The 18,119-nt window shown below is 53.2% G+C and overlaps 1 protein-coding gene across 6 annotated transcripts in view; it reads left to right on the forward strand.

Moving 5' to 3' along the window:
* The window catches only part of SSBP3 (single stranded DNA binding protein 3), a 163,033-nt gene that overhangs the window by 113,450 nt on the left and 31,464 nt on the right, over positions 1-18,119 (forward strand). For all 6 annotated transcript variants that reach the window (XM_049617114.1, XM_049617115.1, XM_049617116.1 and 3 more), the window contains one exon: positions 3,312-3,401. In XM_049617114.1, the coding sequence (XP_049473071.1) occupies positions 3,312-3,401 (90 nt within the window). The remainder of the gene's footprint in view (positions 1-3,311; positions 3,402-18,119) is intronic.

Here is an 18,119-nt window from a genome sequence, read left to right on the forward strand (position 1 = left end):
TTTGGCTGTGTAATGAGAGCGGGAAGTGCTCTTGACATTCTTCCGCAAAAAACGGTGGCTAATTTTCTTTTTCCTTGGCCGTGTGCTATAATAAGCAGGTGTTGGGTACTAAATGATAAATGCTAATTTAAAGAAATCAAGTTGGTGAGGCTTTCCAGATCTTTCTGTAAAAGCGAAGCCTTGTTCTGGGCTGAAAGCTGGAGAAGAGTAGGTCTGGACCGAGAAGGACGGATGGGAGAGGGTTGTCCCGAGCCTGCTTTCTTTCCATGCAGATATTTGTGTCTCTGGGGTGCTTGTGTCTACCTCAGAGGCCACCTGGGGGTTCAGGGAGAGACGGGAAGGGGGGGAAAAGCACCCAGCCTGTCTCTAGCATGGGGCCCAATGGCTCCTGCCATGCGCGCCACCAAGGACTTGCCAGTTAGGAACTCTGTTATTCCTGTCCTCATCCTACAAACAAGACGGTGCTACATTTGTTGAATAAAACGTTTAGTTGGCTTTAGCAAGGCAGGATTTTGGTTTTTCCCAGTGTGTCACCTACTCCCACCTGCCTGCTGATTATTGTCATTGCGCACCCCAACCTCCTCCTCCGCCCCCACCTGGTTAACTGCTGGACTTGTACCAAGATGCGAGTAATTGGAGAAAGACCGTGTCCTGGGAGGGTGCCTCTGAGGAACAGGTCATTTCTTCTCCAGATTTGTACGTGTATATATATATGTGTAGAGTTGTGTATTTGTGTGTATGTGTACATATATGAACTTTTTTTTTTTTTAAGTGTTTTATTTTTCAGAGAGAGAGAGCAGGAGAGGGGCAAGGAGAGAGGGAGACAGAGGATCTGAAGTGGGCTCTGTGCTGACAGCAGAGAGCCTGATGCGGGGCTCGAACTCACGAACTGCGAGATCATGACCTGAGTTGAAGTTGCTACCCAGGCACCCCATATGAACTTTTTTGGTTTGGTAGGAGGGTGACTTTTATAAATGATCTGTGTTTGGAGGGATAGCTAGGTGAAAATAAGCCAGAAAACTTACATTGAAGAATTGAAGGAGAAAGTAAAATACACCCTGAAACTCCCAGCTATTACAATGAAGTGTTAAAGATGTAGGACAGAATTGGGGCGCCTGGGTGGCTCAGTTGGTTGAGCGTCCGACTTCAGCTCAGGTCATGATCCCGTTGTTCGTGGGTTCGAGCCCCATGTCGGGATCTGTCTCTGCTGACAGCTCAGAGCCTGGAGCCTGCTTCGGATTCTGTGTCTCCCTTTCTTTCTGGCCCCCGCCCCTCTCTTTCTCTAAAAATAAACAAAAAATATTTTTAAAAAAGATGTAGGACAGAATTAAAATGCAGAAACAGACCCAAGCCTTTGTAAGAATTTTGCCTCCTGATTTCGAATGAGTGGGGTGAAATTGTACTGAGGCAGCTGCCTGAGGAGTAAAATCTATATTCTGTATCAAAACAAGTTCCTGAAGGAGTAAAGAGTTAAATGTAAAGCTGGTCTCTGAAAGAACTTGAAGCAAACGTAGGTGCCTGTTTACCTTGTTTCAGGTTTTTTTTTTTTTTCTTTCCTGTTTTGAACTTTTCTGCTCCTGCTTCCAAGGAATGATTGTTGGCTGTAAATCTTGAGAAGTTGCATTTTCACAGAACCACCAACCACAAACAAACAGTGCAGCTAATGGATAGCCTGGCATACTCCCCCAGGTGGCCCTCACCCAGATAATACTGGGGTGGGGGCTAGGCAGAGGCAGGCTGGTCTCTCCTCTGTCTGAGTGGGGCTCACACCTGGAAAGTGGGAAGACCAAATTTGTGATGTTGGGGGCTGCTTGGAACACACGACAGGATGGTTGGCAGAATCTGTAATTATGGAGAGGGTTGCTTTTCGGTGGGCAGAATGATTTTGAAATGTTGGGCCGGGACGGCCAGCCCATCTGTTACCCCCCAGTCTCTTTACCTGGGTCTGTTAAGACACCCAGCGCATGCCCATACTCAGCCCTCCTTGCTTCCAGATTACCAGGCTTTCCCGGTGTACAGAACACGGCCCGTCCTGTCACATAATCCTCCACGCCCACGATGAGCAGGCAGGACAACAGCGATCCCCACTTTTTATAAGAAACTAGTGCGGGAAGGCCAAGTGACTTGGCCACGGCCATCCGTTGCTTGTAGAGGTAACAGCGCTCCGACCCACACGTTCTCAGGGGTGTCTGTTCATCTTGCTGCCATGTAGTGTGTTCATGGGATTCGCACATTACCTCATTTCCTTCTATCATCCTTGGAAGTTAGGCGCTCTGGTTCCTGTTTCCTGGCTGAGGAAAGGCAAGAAGTGAATTCTGCATTTGTAGGAGAGAAAGAGGTGGTCCGTTTCCTGACCCCAGGGGCTCACTCTTGTCCCAGAGAACCAGTCAGACCTCTGGGAGACAGTCAGTGATTCAGTCTCAAATTCTCAGTCCCCGGCGGGGAGGGTGGGGTGTGGCAACACTGAGGTAGGAGGTGGGCATCCTGCGGGGGTGGGGGGAAGTGCCTGGGAGGTTTAGAGTCGGTCGGGGGGGGGGGGGCCGGTGGGGGAGTATGCAGGGCACCAGCCCAGGTGGGGTGCTAGGCCCATGACTTGCCCTGGGCGCGTGCGGGCCCAGGCTCAGACATGCTGACCACGTGGCAGGTGGGACACAGATTGTCTGGAAGGAGGCCAGGCTGGGGAGAACGACGTCTGTTCACCCCCAGGAGGCATTTGTTGAGGCAGATGTACCAGGTAAATGCCCGAATAGCAGCATTTAAGAAGAAAAGTGCCTCCAGTCCCTGCATTGGGCGGACCCACCTCCTCTCCGGTGGCACCCAGGACCCTGACCAGGCCCAAAACACCCCTGCCCTCCTTCGACCTTTCGAGGGACATTTCCCAGCAGGGATTTGTGTTTATGCATTAAGTTGTGGATCTTTATTGGTCTACTCTGTACAGCATGCAGCGTCTTGGAGAGGGCACAAACATTTGTAAAGCACCTCAGCTGCCCTGTGGGAGCTTCCTAAAGCTGCCGAGTGGGTGAGGCAGGGCACCCCTCCATTCACAACGGCTGCTGTATGTTGACCACCCACTACTGTTCTGCAGTGCGTGCGCGAAGCGGGAGACATCGTTCTCCCATTTTAGAGATGAGGAAACAGAGGCTCGGAGAGTTCGTCACTTGCCCAGTAAGACGTGCCTGGGAAGGTGGTATTTGAGGAGGGTCTGTGGAGGACGTGGGCAGACAGGGAGAACCCGGTGGGACAAGGCTCAGAGCTCCAGGTCTCTTGCGGTGGGTACAGCCTCCTAACTCTCCACCTCCTTGTCTCCGCAGAGCGCAGCAGCCGCCCCGAGCCCCGTGCTTGGCAACATTCCCCCCAACGACGGGATGCCGGGAGGCCCCATCCCGCCAGGTTTCTTTCAGGTACGTGCTGGGCCCCCTCGGCCCTGTGCTCCTTCCACTACTGGCCAGGCCCCAGGCGGGCGGGAGGGAGGGAGAGAGAAGTAAGTAGTAGCTCAGTTTGCCATGGTCTAAATACAGTTGCTGTGTGCTGGTTCAGACCCTTCCCATCCCTTTCTCCACCCCCGGCAAACCCTGAGGAGGGGAGAAAAGAGATGAAGAGCCGACCCCCTCTGCACACGCTGTGTCACTTCTGCTCCAGCTTGTTTTCTTCACGCCGGCTTCGCAGTCACGACACAGCCCGCCCCTGGTTGGGGAGGCGGGGGTGGCCCCCCCCCCCCCTTCCAAGTCCTCAGAGAGCTGTCTTTTATAACAAAAGCCTTTTTTAAAAAAAAAACCAAAAAACAAGTAAACTGTTCTTTGTTTCTGTTTTGTTGCTGCTGTCATTGTCATTGTTTACTTTGCCTGTCCAAACTACAAACCTTAGGCGTAATCTAAAAAAAAACAAAAAACCCACCATCCTGGCAGGTCTCGGAATCCTTTCCCTCTGGTTAACCACTTGATTTTTTCCGAGTGCGATCACAGGCGGCATCCCACGAGCATCTGGGCCCGCACTCCGCCCGCCAGAGGCAGGGGCAGGTCCCACGTGGAGTGAGAGCCAGGCCTTCCCCAGAATACACCTTGTGGGCCTCTGGGGGCTCCATCTTCTGTTGGGGCTGGGTGTGGCTGCCGTCCCCTCTCTGCCTCCTCCTCCTTCTATCCCTGCAGGCGTCTAGGAAGTGGGGGGTTGGTGGGGAGACTCATCCCATTTTAACCAGGCTGAGGCCGGGGAATGCTGTTTCGGAGAGGTACCGGCGTGCAGGGCTGGAAGGAACTGCTTTAAGCTCTTTTTTTGTTTGTTTATTTATTTATTTTGAGAGAGAGCAAATGGGGGAGGGGCAGAGAGAGAAGGAGAGAGAGAATCCCAAGCAGGCGTTGCACTGCCAGCGCAGACCCCGGTGCTGGGCTCGAACCCACCAATCGTGAGATCATGACCTGAGCTAAAAACCAAGCGTTGGACGCTTAACCGACTGAGCCACCCAGGCGCCCCTTTGATGAAGCTCTTGAGTGGAACATTCCATTCTTTGAAACCTGTCTGTGGCTGGATTTGAGAATCTGCCTTTGTCCCCCACCCCTTTGAAAGGCTAGCACTTTCAGAGAAGAATATGGAAGGAGCTGTCATATAGAAAAGAAGGCCAAGATCTCTCCGTGAAGCCCAAGAATTCAAAGCTGGGAGCCCTGTGGCAAAGTCCAAGGAGACTTTTGCTTGGTGTAAGCCAGAATCTCACACCTTGTGCATCTAGCAGTGAGACGCAGGCTGCTGCAAGTGGAGCCTCCTGCTATGAAGGCATCTGAGCAAAAGGGGGGGACAAACCCCTCTTAGAGATGTTAAGGGGACTTTCTCCCTGGGTGGGAGACGACCTGGACAAACCACCTCTGCTTTGTAAGATTTCACATTTCGGTTGCTCTTGACCCCCGGGAGAGAAGAAGGGTTTGGACGCACTGTTCACCAGCCAGGACGGGAATCAGCGAAATTTGGGTGTTGCCCATAAAACGGCAAGAGTGGGTTGTCCACCAAGATGGTGGTGAGGGAAGTGCGAGGGATGTAGGGATGGCGGTTGAGGGCTTTGGATGGTCACACATACATCTATATACATTCCTAGCATGTTGCCCAAACTGGAGCCTTGCCCTGGGGTGGAAATGGGTACAGCCTCAGAAATGGGTGTGCAGACTCCAGGTTAGCCCAGACCAGGCATCGCCTGGGGCTTGGCTGGGGGTAAGGCATCAGGAAGAGGGACCAGACTTTGGAATGAGACGTTCAAATGCTTAGAAACCTGCGGACCCAAGAAAGAAAGAAGCCAGGTGGGCTGCTGCCCTTTCTCCGGAGGGGAAACCCAAGGGACTACTGTCTGGGACAGTCATCCATGCCAAGGGACAGTCCTTTTCCTGGTCATTGCAGGCAGATGTTCTCTTCCTAGTTGGAGGTCTTTCTTACAGGTGTTCTGTTCTGCTTGGGGACTTCTTTTCCCAGGTTTACACATCCTCCCACAGGATACCCTTGATACAGTGCACTTGTGACTTTCCTGTCTGGTGGACGGAGCCCCAGGCGCCAGGCTCCACCTGTGTGCATGCCTGTTGAGGCTGCCTGCTGGCATCTGAGTGCCCAGTGCAGGCCACTGTGGTGGGAAGAAGTGGACAATAGCCAGCTGTATTTTTTAAATAGGCCATTGGCTTCTATTTTGGCCTGAGTCTGGGGCAAGGCAAAGTTTGCCTGATATGTGGGCAGCTCTTAACTTCCTGCTTTGGTATAATTGTCCATGGTTAAAGCCTAATTCCAGACATACTTCTTGGGCCCTCCCCTGTGACGTTCAGGGGTGTGTGGTCAGAAAGTCCAGACTGATTCCTGTCCTTATTTGGCCACTTCCAGGCACCATCAAACAGAGGTCGCTTTTGGATCCTCTCAACCGGAGGTCTTTTCTGATCCCTAATCAGGATGAGTTGGCAGGGGCTGAGGCGGGCGCGGGGACAGCATTGAGCAGGGACCTGTGTGCCCCGGACTGTCCGCTTCTGGGGTGGCTCTGGCCGGCTTTGTTCTCCCCGCCCTCAGGTGAGGACATCATGTTTAATCAGGCAGAGGAAGATGAAGCAGACGGGTGCTTCCTGGTCGTGATGCTGAAGTACTCAGGCTAGGTCACTGCTGAGGGGAAAGGGTATCTCTCTGGAAGGTGGTAGTGACTGCCCATTTCTGGAGTAGGCCAGGACGCAATGCGAATATTAGCTATTGATTGCTGGCCCTGCCCCTTGCTCATCTTGCAGGCAGCCACTCTGATATTAGAAGGGAAATCGAGATGGTATCGGGTTTTATCTGCTGCCAACAATTTGCACTTCTTCCCCTGCTTTGCCCACGGTCTGGGCAGGCAGCTCTGATGCAGGGGGGCTTTGTCCCAAGGAGCCAGCCTGGGTTGGCTGATCCAGCTTTGACCAGATCCTGTCCCAAGGTGGCCAGCCCAGTTTTCAGATCAGGACTCTGCCCCTAGTTGGTGCTAAATATAGAAGCCCGTGGGGCCTCCGGGTAGGTGGGAGGGAGCAGCTGTCCACCCCTGTCCCAGCCCCTCCGAACACAGGGGGGCTTTCTTAGGTTGCCAGGCTGCAAGGCTACTCCAGGGGTCAGAAGGCTTGGCCATCCACATACTAGGTTCCATCTGTCTGCTTTTTCTTATTTGGTGTTGAGGTTTCTCAGGTGGACGGTGCCCTGGTCCTGTGGCATGAGATGTCTATGGTAGCAAGTTCAGGGCTGGCAGAGAGGTGGTCTGGGACCCAACCTGACCATACCTCACAGTATTGGGGACTGTTTTGGTTTTCTTCAGGTTATGGAAGAACTTACCAAGGGTGTTCTAGTTCTGTGCTTTCCTTGTAAAAAGACGGCCTTGATCTTGGTATCGCAAGCGTCTGGCATGCGCTAGGGACCCGGGAGATGTTTGAACTGAGTTTATTTCTGTTGCTCATGTTACCAGCAGTGGAGCCCAGCCAGCCCTAAAGGTCTAGATCCTCACTCTGACCAGGCTTGGAGTGTCCAGAGGTGGTATTCTGCAGTGGGGAAGGATACAAAGGACTATTGTCTCAGGACACCTGTTCTGGTCCCCCACTTGTCCACATACTTGCTGAGTGACGTTGGGCGAGGTGCTCCCCGTCTCTGGGCCCCAGTTTCCTCACTAGTAGATGAAGCTGGGTGGACCAGATGGTCTCTGAGGGCCTTTCCAACTTGGATTTTCTGCTTTGGATCCAGATGGATTTTACATAATCAAGCAGTGGCATTTTTTTTTTTTTTTTCCATGCAGCTTAAGTCAGTCGGTCTTCACATCTGGCAGACTCGGCTTGGTTTGGCCAGGCCTGCTGGTCTGGGAGGGCCCCCAGCTCCTTGGCCCTAAGGTGGTTCTAAGGGAGGTACCGTCCAATGAGGATTTCTAGGTCCAGAGCTGGGGAGTTGCAGGAGGGCAGGGGTCATGAAGACGGGAGCATTGAGTACAGGCTGTTTTTGTTCTTGTTTTGTTTTAAATTCCAGTGATTGTTTTCAGTTATGTAGTGTTTTTAGACATCCAGCTTACTTTCATTTTGATCGTAGCCTTTCTGCAGAGGGGGCAGGGCTAATTGGGAAAGTGAGACTCGGAAAGGTGAATGACTTCCCCAGAGTTCTCAGCTGTGGGCTACAATCAGGGTCTAAACCTGGGCTTGCTGCTTCCAGATCCTTGTGTTCTTCCACAGCAGTCAGATACATGTCTGATTGCCTACAGGAAGAAGAGACAATAGAGACCAAGGAAAAGGAGGGAAATGATGGAGGGAGAAAGAGAAACTCTAGCCATCTTGTCTCAAAAGCAGGTAATGTTTCTATTCAGACAGCAGCTCTGACTGGTTAGTGGTGTCTTGCTAGAACACGGTGCTGGGAATGATTCAGAAGCCACGTCCAGGCTCAGCAGATACCGACTGGCAATGTCTGCCATGAACATGGGGATGTAAGTGGTAGTACATGACCCGTGTATTTGCCTTCCGTGATCTAGTCCAGGCTTCACTTTATAGATACAGGATGGAGGCTCAGAGGCAGGCGGGACTGTGGTTAGCGATAGTGGTCAGCCACCTCTGAGGGCAGGGGGCTGGACTCTAGGCCAGAACTGATCAGTCATAGTCTACCCCCAGAAGCACCCAACCTACCAGAGAGACTGACAGGTAAACCCATGCCCTATAGCAAGAAATGGAAAGACCTGCCTGCTCAAGAGCTTCCTGGAGGCAGTACGGTCTGGGACGGTGTATAGAGTGAGGTGGATGATAGGTAGGTGCTCAGTAGGAGAGGGGGACTGGAGAGTTTTCTGGCAGTGTTTGATGGACCTTTTTAGGGACTGTGGGCTTCATCTGGGGGTAGTGGGAGCCACTGGAGCAACCCTGGTCTGGATAATACCTTGGCCAGGTCTGTGTTCTAGAACAGTTAACTCTGTACTGCTCTGTCAGCTCTGTAGGGGCAGGAGCTTGAGGGCTGACCACATTAATGATGGAGACTGGTATTGCAGAGACCCAACAGAGGTCAAAGGGCTAAAGACCGAGCCTTCTCTGGACAAGACAGTCCTGGGGGAGCTAGTTCCCTTTGCCAAAAGCACAGCCTGTTCTGTTCTGAGCATCCCCAGATACTTTCCATTGTAGTGGGGGCACAGTAGGGGTTGACATGTTTCCCCCCCCCCCCCCAATTCTAAGGAGTTCTTAATTCCTGCCAGCTGAGTCCACTCACCTCTAAGGTCTACCTCCAGAGAACCCTCCCCATCAGTTGTGGGTGGGGGTAGGGGAGGAGAAGGAGCATATCATGTGTATAGCTCAGAAGCCTAAGAAATGATCCAAAAATAAGAGGAAGAGACAGATACGCGTGACCTTGGACCTTTCCTGTTGAGACTATAGGAGTGCTTCTCTCCTCATTTCCTGCAGAAGTAGCTGGGGTTTCTCTGGGAGAGAAGCAGCCTCAGGAGGGCTCTAACAAGTGACTCGAAGTATCTGAAGTTTAGCCATATAGAAGATTCTCAGACCTGGGACACCTGGCTGGCTCAGTTGGAAGAGCATGCAACTCTTGATCTCGAGGTTGTGAGTTCGAGCCCCCACATTAGATGTAGAGATTACTTAAATGAATAAATCTTAGAACAAGAAGAAGATGCTCAGATCTGCCTCTGCAACGCTTCAGCCCTTAGATCTCAGGTCCTTCAGAGGAAAGAAGAGGGAGGCCAATTTGAATCTTTGTGTGGAAGATCGTTCTACCACCTGCCAATTTAACAAAGTAGTGAGCTCCTTGGCACTGGTGGTAACCAAGTAGAGACTCAGTGCTCAGTAGAGAGCCCTGGGGACTGAGCGCCTTGGGCTGGGCTGGTGTGTTTCCAGGGAGGATCAAAGCCCAGTAAATGAGAGCAGGCTGGCAGCAGGAGCTCAGGCAGTTCCCAAGAGCTGGGCCGAGTGCTGTCCATTTCCTGCCTTCCTCTCCGGCGGGAAGCAGGCAGCAGCACTGTGAGCTGACATTCCTTGCCAGAAAGCTGCAGCAGCAGGAAAGACCTCTCTGCTGACTAGGGCCAGGGCGGGACTAGGGGAGGCTTGGAAAGAAAGAAACCACCCTGTTTGTGTGGTTTTCAAAGCCTGCTGCACAGGAGGGCTCGATGGGTGGGGGTTTGGATCGCCATTTGATGGATGGTGAATCTGAGGCCGGGACCTAAACCATGTAAGGCTTGGCAGACTTGCTGATCATCCTTTAGCCCATTGGCCAGACGTGGTCTCTAAGGGCACAGTGACCTCATAGTCACCCACCCTTGGTGAGCATTGCGGACGAAGGAGGCAGCCGTGGACCTGCCCTCGAGGGGCTCGCAGTCTGGTGGAGGCAGGGAGTGATTACACTGAGGCTTCAGTGCCATGAGGGCAGGTGAAGGAGCAGCTGGCCTAGCCTGGGGTCCATCTGGGAAACTTTCCCTGAGGGGCTGACATAGGAGGCCTGAGCAGGAGGCAGTTGCCAGTGAGGGGGTGGGGCAGTGTGCCAGGACATGAGTATGAAAGGGCAAGTTTGGAAAGGCAGGAAACCTGGATAGATGCTCAAAGGACTGTAACTTAAAGACAAGGGAGCCATGGAAGATTCCTAAGAAGGGGAGTGGCCCGGTTCCAAGAAGACCCCTCAGTGGCCTGGAGGGGCTGCGCTTGTGGCAAGCTGGCCATTGTGGAAGTGTGGAGTCCAGGCAGTGGTCCTCTGGGGGTTGGCCAGGGCCTGGGCTGGAGTGGTGACTGAGTGCAGTGGCGAGCACCTCCCTGGCCTGAACCAACAGCCCCTTGGATATGGGCATGGGGAGGAAGCAGAGCTGGGAGGATGCCGCGGGTCCTGGCCTACCTTGGCCTGAGGTAGCGAGAGGCTGTCAGCCGCCTCCTATCAGACCCTTCACTTTAGAAGGCAGGGGCCCCACACATGGTCCTGTGGCTGCCCCTTTGCCCCTTGAGGCTCCCAGCCAGTGTTTTCAGGTCCTAAAATGGAACTGTCTTGACCCCCTCTTGTAGTTGTCGGTAGAAGGCTCTCTAGATGAGAAAAGTGGTCCCCTTATGTGATTCCATTTGACCCTTTGAGGTAGGCCTGACAGCTAACAGCATTCCCACTCTGGATGAAGAAACCAAGGCTCACGTTGGCCAGAGTTGCTCAGGAAAGACAGGCCTGGACCAGGTGGTAGGCTCTAGAGTTTTGAATGAGCACTTAGTCCACTGGGGAGCAAATCCCCTCCCTTTCTGGACCCCATTCTCTGGCCTCGGCCCTTGCCACGTCTGCATTGCTGTGGGCCAGAGGGGGTCTGATAGATGTGCTGGTCTGTGGGAGAGGAGGACAGAGATGCTGTGTCAGGGTGAGTGCACCAGTTCCTGCAGGGGACAGAAGCACCCCCTCTGCCCCGCCCCTCACCCTGTTGTCTGCCTCCAGACTGACAGAAGGCAGGGTCACTCCCGCTGAGAAGGATTAGAGAGGAGGCGGGGCACCCCAACTGCTGGGCCCTGAGCTGCTCCCACCCCAGCCCCACCTGTTCCAAGCCAACTTGGTGCGCTATGCAGCAAGAGCACCACTCCTCTGACTCCTGTGAAGAAGCTAGAAGCTAGCTTTAAGCCTGAAGACCCCTGCCCTGGCTGTTGGACGCCCTGATTTGAGTCCGACCGTGTTGCCAAATGGCTGTGTGTCCTTGGGGAACCATCCTCCCCTCTCTGGGCCTTACATGCTTTAGAGGACTTCATAAACCCCTGGCCGCTCAGAAACTCTGTCACCTGGGCTGTCCCCCTCTCCCCGCTGTGGACCCACACACAGGCCTCCCTGCATAATTGCCTGGCCTGGGTGGAAAGGCCAGGGCAGGAGAGGAGGAAAAAAACCTTTTCTTGCCAACACCACCTCCACAAAGGTCAGGCTGTGCTCCCGCCCCGCCCGGCAGCCAGCTTGGTGCCTAACGTCTGCCCGGCGGCAGATGACCGCGCCGGGGCTCCTAGCAACCGCGGACAAAAGGTTACTCCTGACGTGCCAGGCTGCCGGCCCCCTCGCCCTCCCTTCGGAAAGGGAAAACAAAGTTGCGGCCTTGACTGGCGCGTGTGCCTCTGTGCACGCGGGCGGGCATGTTTGTGTCTGCACACTCGAGCCGCCTCTCCTCCCCTCCGAAAAACGTGAACTCCGCATGTCGCGCCGTAACTCTCGCTGATGAAATGGAAAGTTGAACATAAATCAATGTCTGCCGCCCTGTTAGCTATGCATCAGCAGTCAGTGCCTGGGAGATTTGCTCAGTAACAAAGCACCCAGCCGCTCCGCAGGCCTCGACCGCCCCCTAACGCGGAGCCGGCCCCACGCCGCCGGGGAGCTCAGCTGCTGGCCGCCTCTGCCTCCCCACCAGGGACCGCCCCCAGCCCCAGGTCTCTGCTCCCTTTCTGGGGAGAGGAGGGGGAGCGTCTTCCAGAAGGACCCTTGGACCTAGGAGACCCGGGCTAGTTCTTGCTGCTGCTCCTTACGCTCCCCCCAGGAGACCCCAGCGTGTCCCCTCCCTCTGGGCCTCTCCTGAGTTGTAAGCCTACCCGCATCTCTGACTTTTGTGGATCCCATCCTCAAGGATTGGTGTTCCAGTAGCCTCCTTCACCTCTCGTGTATTAAAAAGCTTGGGCTGGTTTATCCTTTTTCGCCTTTCTGCCTGGGTTTTTACTTTGGGTTTCTCTTAGAACTGGATTTCTCCCTCCCGGGTTTGAGAGCTGCCGTGCCATGTTGTCCCCTGTCCCAACACCAGGGTCGCATCTGTTCCCTCCCTCCCCCTGTCACCCCTGCCAAGATCCTCCCGCCTGTCATGGGGGTGGAGGAGCCCCCTGTGTTTTTGTTTTGTTTCTTCATAGTTGGCTGAGGGGGTAGACCCTCCCGTGTTTCTGCTTCCACCTTCCTCCTGTGCAAATCGTGCTGAGGTTTTTTTCCCTTTAAAAAAAAAAAAAAAGTCAAATTCCTCAGCCCTTGTAGCAGAAAAGGTTGGAGGAAGAGAATTCCAGTGGAATCCTATAATAACACGCCTTGGCATTATGTGGCTCAGGATAGACCCCCCCTGAATGAGATCATACCACTCTGAAAGGAAACTGCCCTATGGGGAGTCTGGGCTGGGCCAGCGGGCTGGACTGGAGTCTGAGGACTTTCTCGCATCTCCGTGAGTGTTCCAAGAGCCGGGATATAGCAGGAGATCCACAGTGTGGGTTTGAGTTCATGTCCTGTTTTCTGCGTAAATGAACTCCGCAGCCGACCTCTCGCAGACAAGTGCCGCCCCCAGATGAAGAAGGCCTTGGGATAAACAAAACCCCTAGGCCAGGCCCACCTGTCATTCAGCAAGCCCCCTATCTCTTGCTAATACCAAAATGGTGGCGTCACACTTGGTAAGAGTATGGTTAGGAAGCCGCAGCTTTTCCATGAAGTGTCAGCATCACAGGGTGCAGTGGCTGTGACCAGGGGCTTTGGAACAAGACAGCCCCCTGTCACTTCCTGACCATGTCTTCTGGGGAGCTTACCTGACCTCTCCGGGCACTGGTGTCCTCAGCTGTGCTGAGGAGCAGTCATTCAGCAAATCACAAGGCCTCCTCTTTGGAGCTCTGGTAAGGATTGGCTATACGGAGAAATGTGTCCGTGTTCAGTGATGGTTTCTCACTGCCATTGAAACATTGCCCATTGGCTTTAGGATCTGGCTTGACCAGTAGTCAGAAGCCTAGCACCTGGGCCCCTGGAAGCTCATCTGTCATCCCTCCCTCACCCTCTCTGAAGGTGTTCCATCCTTCCTGGAGGCCCTGAGGTCACACAGCCTGGGTTGCCTTGAGAAAGTCCGCTAACCTGTCTGAACCTCATTGCTTCGTCTGCCAGTTGGGGGTGAAGATAGCCCCAGACTCTCGACCACTTGTGAGGATGGTGTGAAATGAACCTGTGGAGCCCTGCCTGGTGCCTGGTGTGCGTAAATACTCGGGAATCTTCCTTGTGGATATGTGTAGGTCTGTCCTGGGGCTGTTCTTTTCTCAGAGGTAAGGGTCAGGGTAGGGCTAGGGCCACCATGAGTGTTCTTCCAAGAAGGGAGTGTTAGGGGCTCAGCACAGCCTTGGGGGCAATGATGTGTGGGAGAGGCTCTGGGTGTTTTCGAGAGATTGATTGGCTTTTTAGTACTTAACCCTTCAGTTAGACTGATGTACCTGTTACCTACTAAGCACCAGGCCCTGCTTGGCCCTTTAATGTGCTACCTTACTTAGTTCTGCCCACCTGGCCTAACTCCTTGTTCCCTGGTCTACCCGCTGGGAGTTTACAGGGGAGGTAGAGGCAAGGAAGCAGGTTGTATGTTCAGGAGCTTCTGATTCTGTTCCTGCCAGGCTCAGCAATATGAACTCCTTTTACTGTGAGTTAATGTCAGCTCTCCCGCCCGGGAGGCTGGGTCTTTGCCGGTTATCCTGAGTTCTGTTACTAGTGGACCTCACCTGGGTAAATTTGAGTTTCAGCTCCCCGCCGATAAAACAGGAACAGCTTCCACCCGCTTTACCAGCTATGCCTTTGGAAATGTGGCCGGAATGAAAGGCAGATCAGAAATCCGCACAAGGCCTCCTTCCTAGGGGCTGGCATTCAATCATCTGTTCCTTCAGTACACATTGAGTGACAGGTTTCTGCCTGGCCCTGCAGAACCTGACTGCAGATGTTCATAGTGTGGGGCCGACCCCAGCCTGGGCTAACTGCAGGCCAGTGGGCGGCTCTCCTTCAGCAAGTGCACTTCCTGTCTATGGTGTCCTTACATTGAGGAAATCAAGTCCAGGTTCTGGGTATGACATTCACAGGTCTTTGTGATCTGACCCCTGCTACCTTCACACCATTATTAGACCAGCTGTTGATCCCCAGGGCAAGGGCCAGAGCAATTGCTCTCACACACGACTTTGTCCCTCCAGCATGTCTCTGTGGCCTCTTCTACAGACTGCAGAATCCTCCCCTCCTCTTGTTGCATGAAGGCTCTTCAGTTTGGGGTCATTTCATTCAAGAAGACTTTGACAGAGTCTTGCCCTGTCCTTGTCCCAAGGTCAAAAAAGATATGCCGAAAATGTGGATCTGATTAAGTGCCTCTTCCTCAGAATAATTATAGCATCTGGTCCCAGGAAACTTACTCTGAAGTTGTGGAAAAGGCGCTAAGTGTTTGGAGACTTGCAGTTTGTTCTGGGGCAGTGGCTTTACCTTTCTCGGTCTCCATCTGCCCATCTGTGATACGCACCAGTGTTAGAAAGGGCGGACGTGGGAGGTGTGGTGGGAAGCAGAAGAAATAAGGGACCACTTCAAGGGCCACACGACTTCTGCAGAGTATGCTGAAGAGCTCTCAACATCAGGCAGAGTGCATGAGGGTCATGCCTCTAGCCTGAAACTGTTAGAACAGAAGGAGGCCGCTCCCTGGGTTTGGGGTAATAGGAAAGCTTAGTCAAAGAAAGAGGGGAGCTCTTGAAGTATTCCTGGAGGTGGGGAAGATCCTGACAGCTTTTTGTTACCAGCAGCCTCCCTTTGGTGAGGGCCAGTTCCTGGCACCAGACTAAGTACTTGACTCTCAGTATCTCAGTCCTGCAGCTCTCTGGGAGGAGGTGGGGTGTCCCATTTTACAGGTGAGGTTAAGCAAGTAGTGGGGTGGGGGAGACTGCAGACGGTGCTCCTGGCCCATGAATCTGGGGTTCTTCTGACAGCGCTTAGCCCCCTCCCTCCCCAGCTGCCCCTGTGCTTTTGCTGAGGTGAGCCAGTTGCATAACCCACTGCCCGGGTGACCGTGGGCAGGCTTCCGAAACCCATTTCTCCCCAGAGTCCTGGTTCTTTCCCTTGCCCCATCTGTTGCTTCTCCTTGGCTGAGGAAGGAAGATGAAATCTTGGGCCATTCCCCAAGCTGTTCCCTTCCCTCCCAGTCATCCAGGGAGCTGCAAACCAAAGGGAGAACCTTGGCCAACTTCTTTTTCCTCTTGTGGTCAGTGGACAATAGGGGTTGAATTCTGGCATTCTGGATTTGTGCCTTCCAGAGCCCTGTGTCTCCTCTTCCTAGTTGGATATGATGAAATCTTTACTTTTTGGATTGTCTGTCAGGGCGTGAAGGGGTAGGAGAGGAAGGCTGTATCCGTGCATGTGTCTGGAGAGCTTAAAGTAGAGCAGGAATTCTCTGGGTGGATGAGGCAGTGCCTTTTTAATATGCACCTCGCCTTCAGTGTGCCGTTGTGATTAACAGCGGAGCCTGAGCGCTGGTGAGAGGCGGTGTGGAGGCTGGCGGGCAGGAGTAGGATGTGTCTCTGCAGCACTATCCATTCTCAGAGCAAAACGCAGTCTTTTGATGGGGGGGGGGGGTGGATTTTGTTCTCTTGGCAAGGTAGGTGTTCCTAGGGATTGGTGTGGTTCTGGATCCTGAGTCAGTCTCTTACCCATTTACGCAGAGAGTCGGTCTCTACGGCAGTGAGTACATGTCAGGGAGGGAGAGGTTTGCTATCTGGATCCTGACCAGAAACCCACATGGCTGGGACTGGGTATTGGAAGCCTTCCCCTGGGCCCCAGCTCCTTTGCCAGCATTAAAGAGGGCTAGCTGTTCAGGACTGGAGTATGGCTTAGTGGGAGAGCAGGTGCATATTCCATGTGTGGTCAGAGAGAGATGGGAATCAGCACCCCAGACAGTTATGGACTTGGTGTCCCGAGAAGTCTTCATTTCTAACTTGAGAGACACCATAGAAACATCTCTGGAAAGGAAAGGAAAGGGTGTATAATTTCCAACACTTAGGCACGAGTTGCTAAAGGTTAATGACCCCACTTCTCAGCCTGGAGCACCCAGCCCCAGGTCTCCCCGTCTTGTGCATAAGGCCCTCTAGCACCATGCCCACATGACCTGTAGAGCACAGGTGCCAGTCTCTCAGCCCAGAAGCCCCTCTGTGCCTTTTCTGCCAGAGGACACCTGATCATCTTTCCAGGTCTTGCCTAAATGTGATTATTCTGTAATTGCTGCCCTCTTGCTCTCTAGCATGCCTGATACCTTGTCTCTGTTGGGGTGCTGCTGTGGTAATAGATAAACTCTGGTCTCTCCAACAGCCTGGGACTCTTTTGGGGGAGGCCTGAAGTACTATTCAAGCGTCTCTGGTGCTTAGTACCTCCTTGGCCCAGGGTACTGGGACCCAGTGGCTGGATCATTGCCAAGGTGGACTGGGTTTTGCACATATGTTCTGGGTATCATTGCTTTTCCCTGTGTCCCTATAAAGGGTGCCTGGTTATATGGACACAGGCACGTACAAAGAATCTCTAGCAGGGAGACCCCAAAGGTTTAGCAGCCGGAGGCAGTCACCTCTCTTAAACCTACCCCATCCCAACCATAGCCATTCAAGGTAGAGCCCTTCCTCGAGATGACCCTAGAGAACTTGGACCTGCTGAAAGAAGTCAGGGCTGGAATGGAGCCCCCAGGATGGTCTGTGCTGGCATTCGAGGGATGAATTTGTTCCCCAGCATTGTGGCAAGAAGGAAACTGGGGAGATGATCAGCAAGGAGGTACTCTAGGACCAGCCAGCTGGATGTGAATGCTGGTTAATTGTGTTATAATGATGAAAGATCAAGAAAACCAGGGCTCAGAGATGGGCCACGTGGCATTTTGATGGGAGAACCAGAACTCGGGTTCACTGACCCGTGGTCTAGTGCTCATTCTGTTCATCCTCAGTGGGAAAAACTGTGGCTGTGATAAATAATACTGTAATGTCCTTGGACTTCACTTTCCTTACTGTAAATGGGGTTGATTTTTGCTTCACTTATTCTATTAGAGAAATATAAGGTTAAAAAATTAGAAAGTAGATACAGTACTATTTTATTTCACCTTGAGAATTTCAAAAAGACCCCAGTTTTTTCCCTCTTCAGCCTTGAAAACCATTACCTGTCGCAGGGGTCAGCAAGCATTTTCTCTGAAGGACCAGACAGTACGTCTTTTAGGCTCTGTGGGCCATCTGGTCTCTGTCACAACTCTGCCATCAAAGCATGACAGCAGCTCTGGACAGTAGGCAAGTGAGCATGGCTGTGTTCCGATAAAACTTTATTTACACAAACAGGCAGCAGGCCCTATTTGGCCCCGAGCCATAGTTTGCCAGCGCCTACTCTAGCTCAACATGGTGGCCGTGCTCTTGGGGTCCTGGCACTCCAGCCTCCGCTTTGGGCATGCAGCGTGGTGCAGGGCACCCAGCCTGGACCTGGGACCGGTGAGATGGGGCTCAGTCTTCCTGTCTATACATAGGGCGGGGGGGGGGGGGGAGGAGCCTGGGGGCAGTATGTGCCGGAACTCTGCGTTAGGTCGTGGACGCCGCCTCTACTTTATTTGCCACATTTCCTCCCTTTGTTTTGAAAACCGTCGCCTGCTGATTCTGCGTCTCTGTCTCTGTGAGGCAAGCGTGTGTGCCTCATGCCTCTTGAGAAGAACATACGCTGAGCACCTCCTGTGAGCGTCTTGGCACCAGATTCACAAGTGTGCGGACCTCTCGCCCTTGCTGTCTGCCCGGCACTGTCTCGGTTCCTTAGAAAGAGGGGGGAGAAGGGGAGGTCAGCTGGGGCCTTTGCTCAGACAGAAATCAATGAGTCTTCCGCTGATCTCTGCACAGAATGGACCTTGGTGGCCGTGTAGATTGCTGATGGTATGCAGAGGTGACCCCAAGGGG

This window comes from Panthera uncia (assembly GCF_023721935.1).
Source record: "Panthera uncia isolate 11264 chromosome C1 unlocalized genomic scaffold, Puncia_PCG_1.0 HiC_scaffold_4, whole genome shotgun sequence".
Taxonomy (NCBI): Eukaryota; Metazoa; Chordata; class Mammalia; order Carnivora; family Felidae; genus Panthera; species Panthera uncia.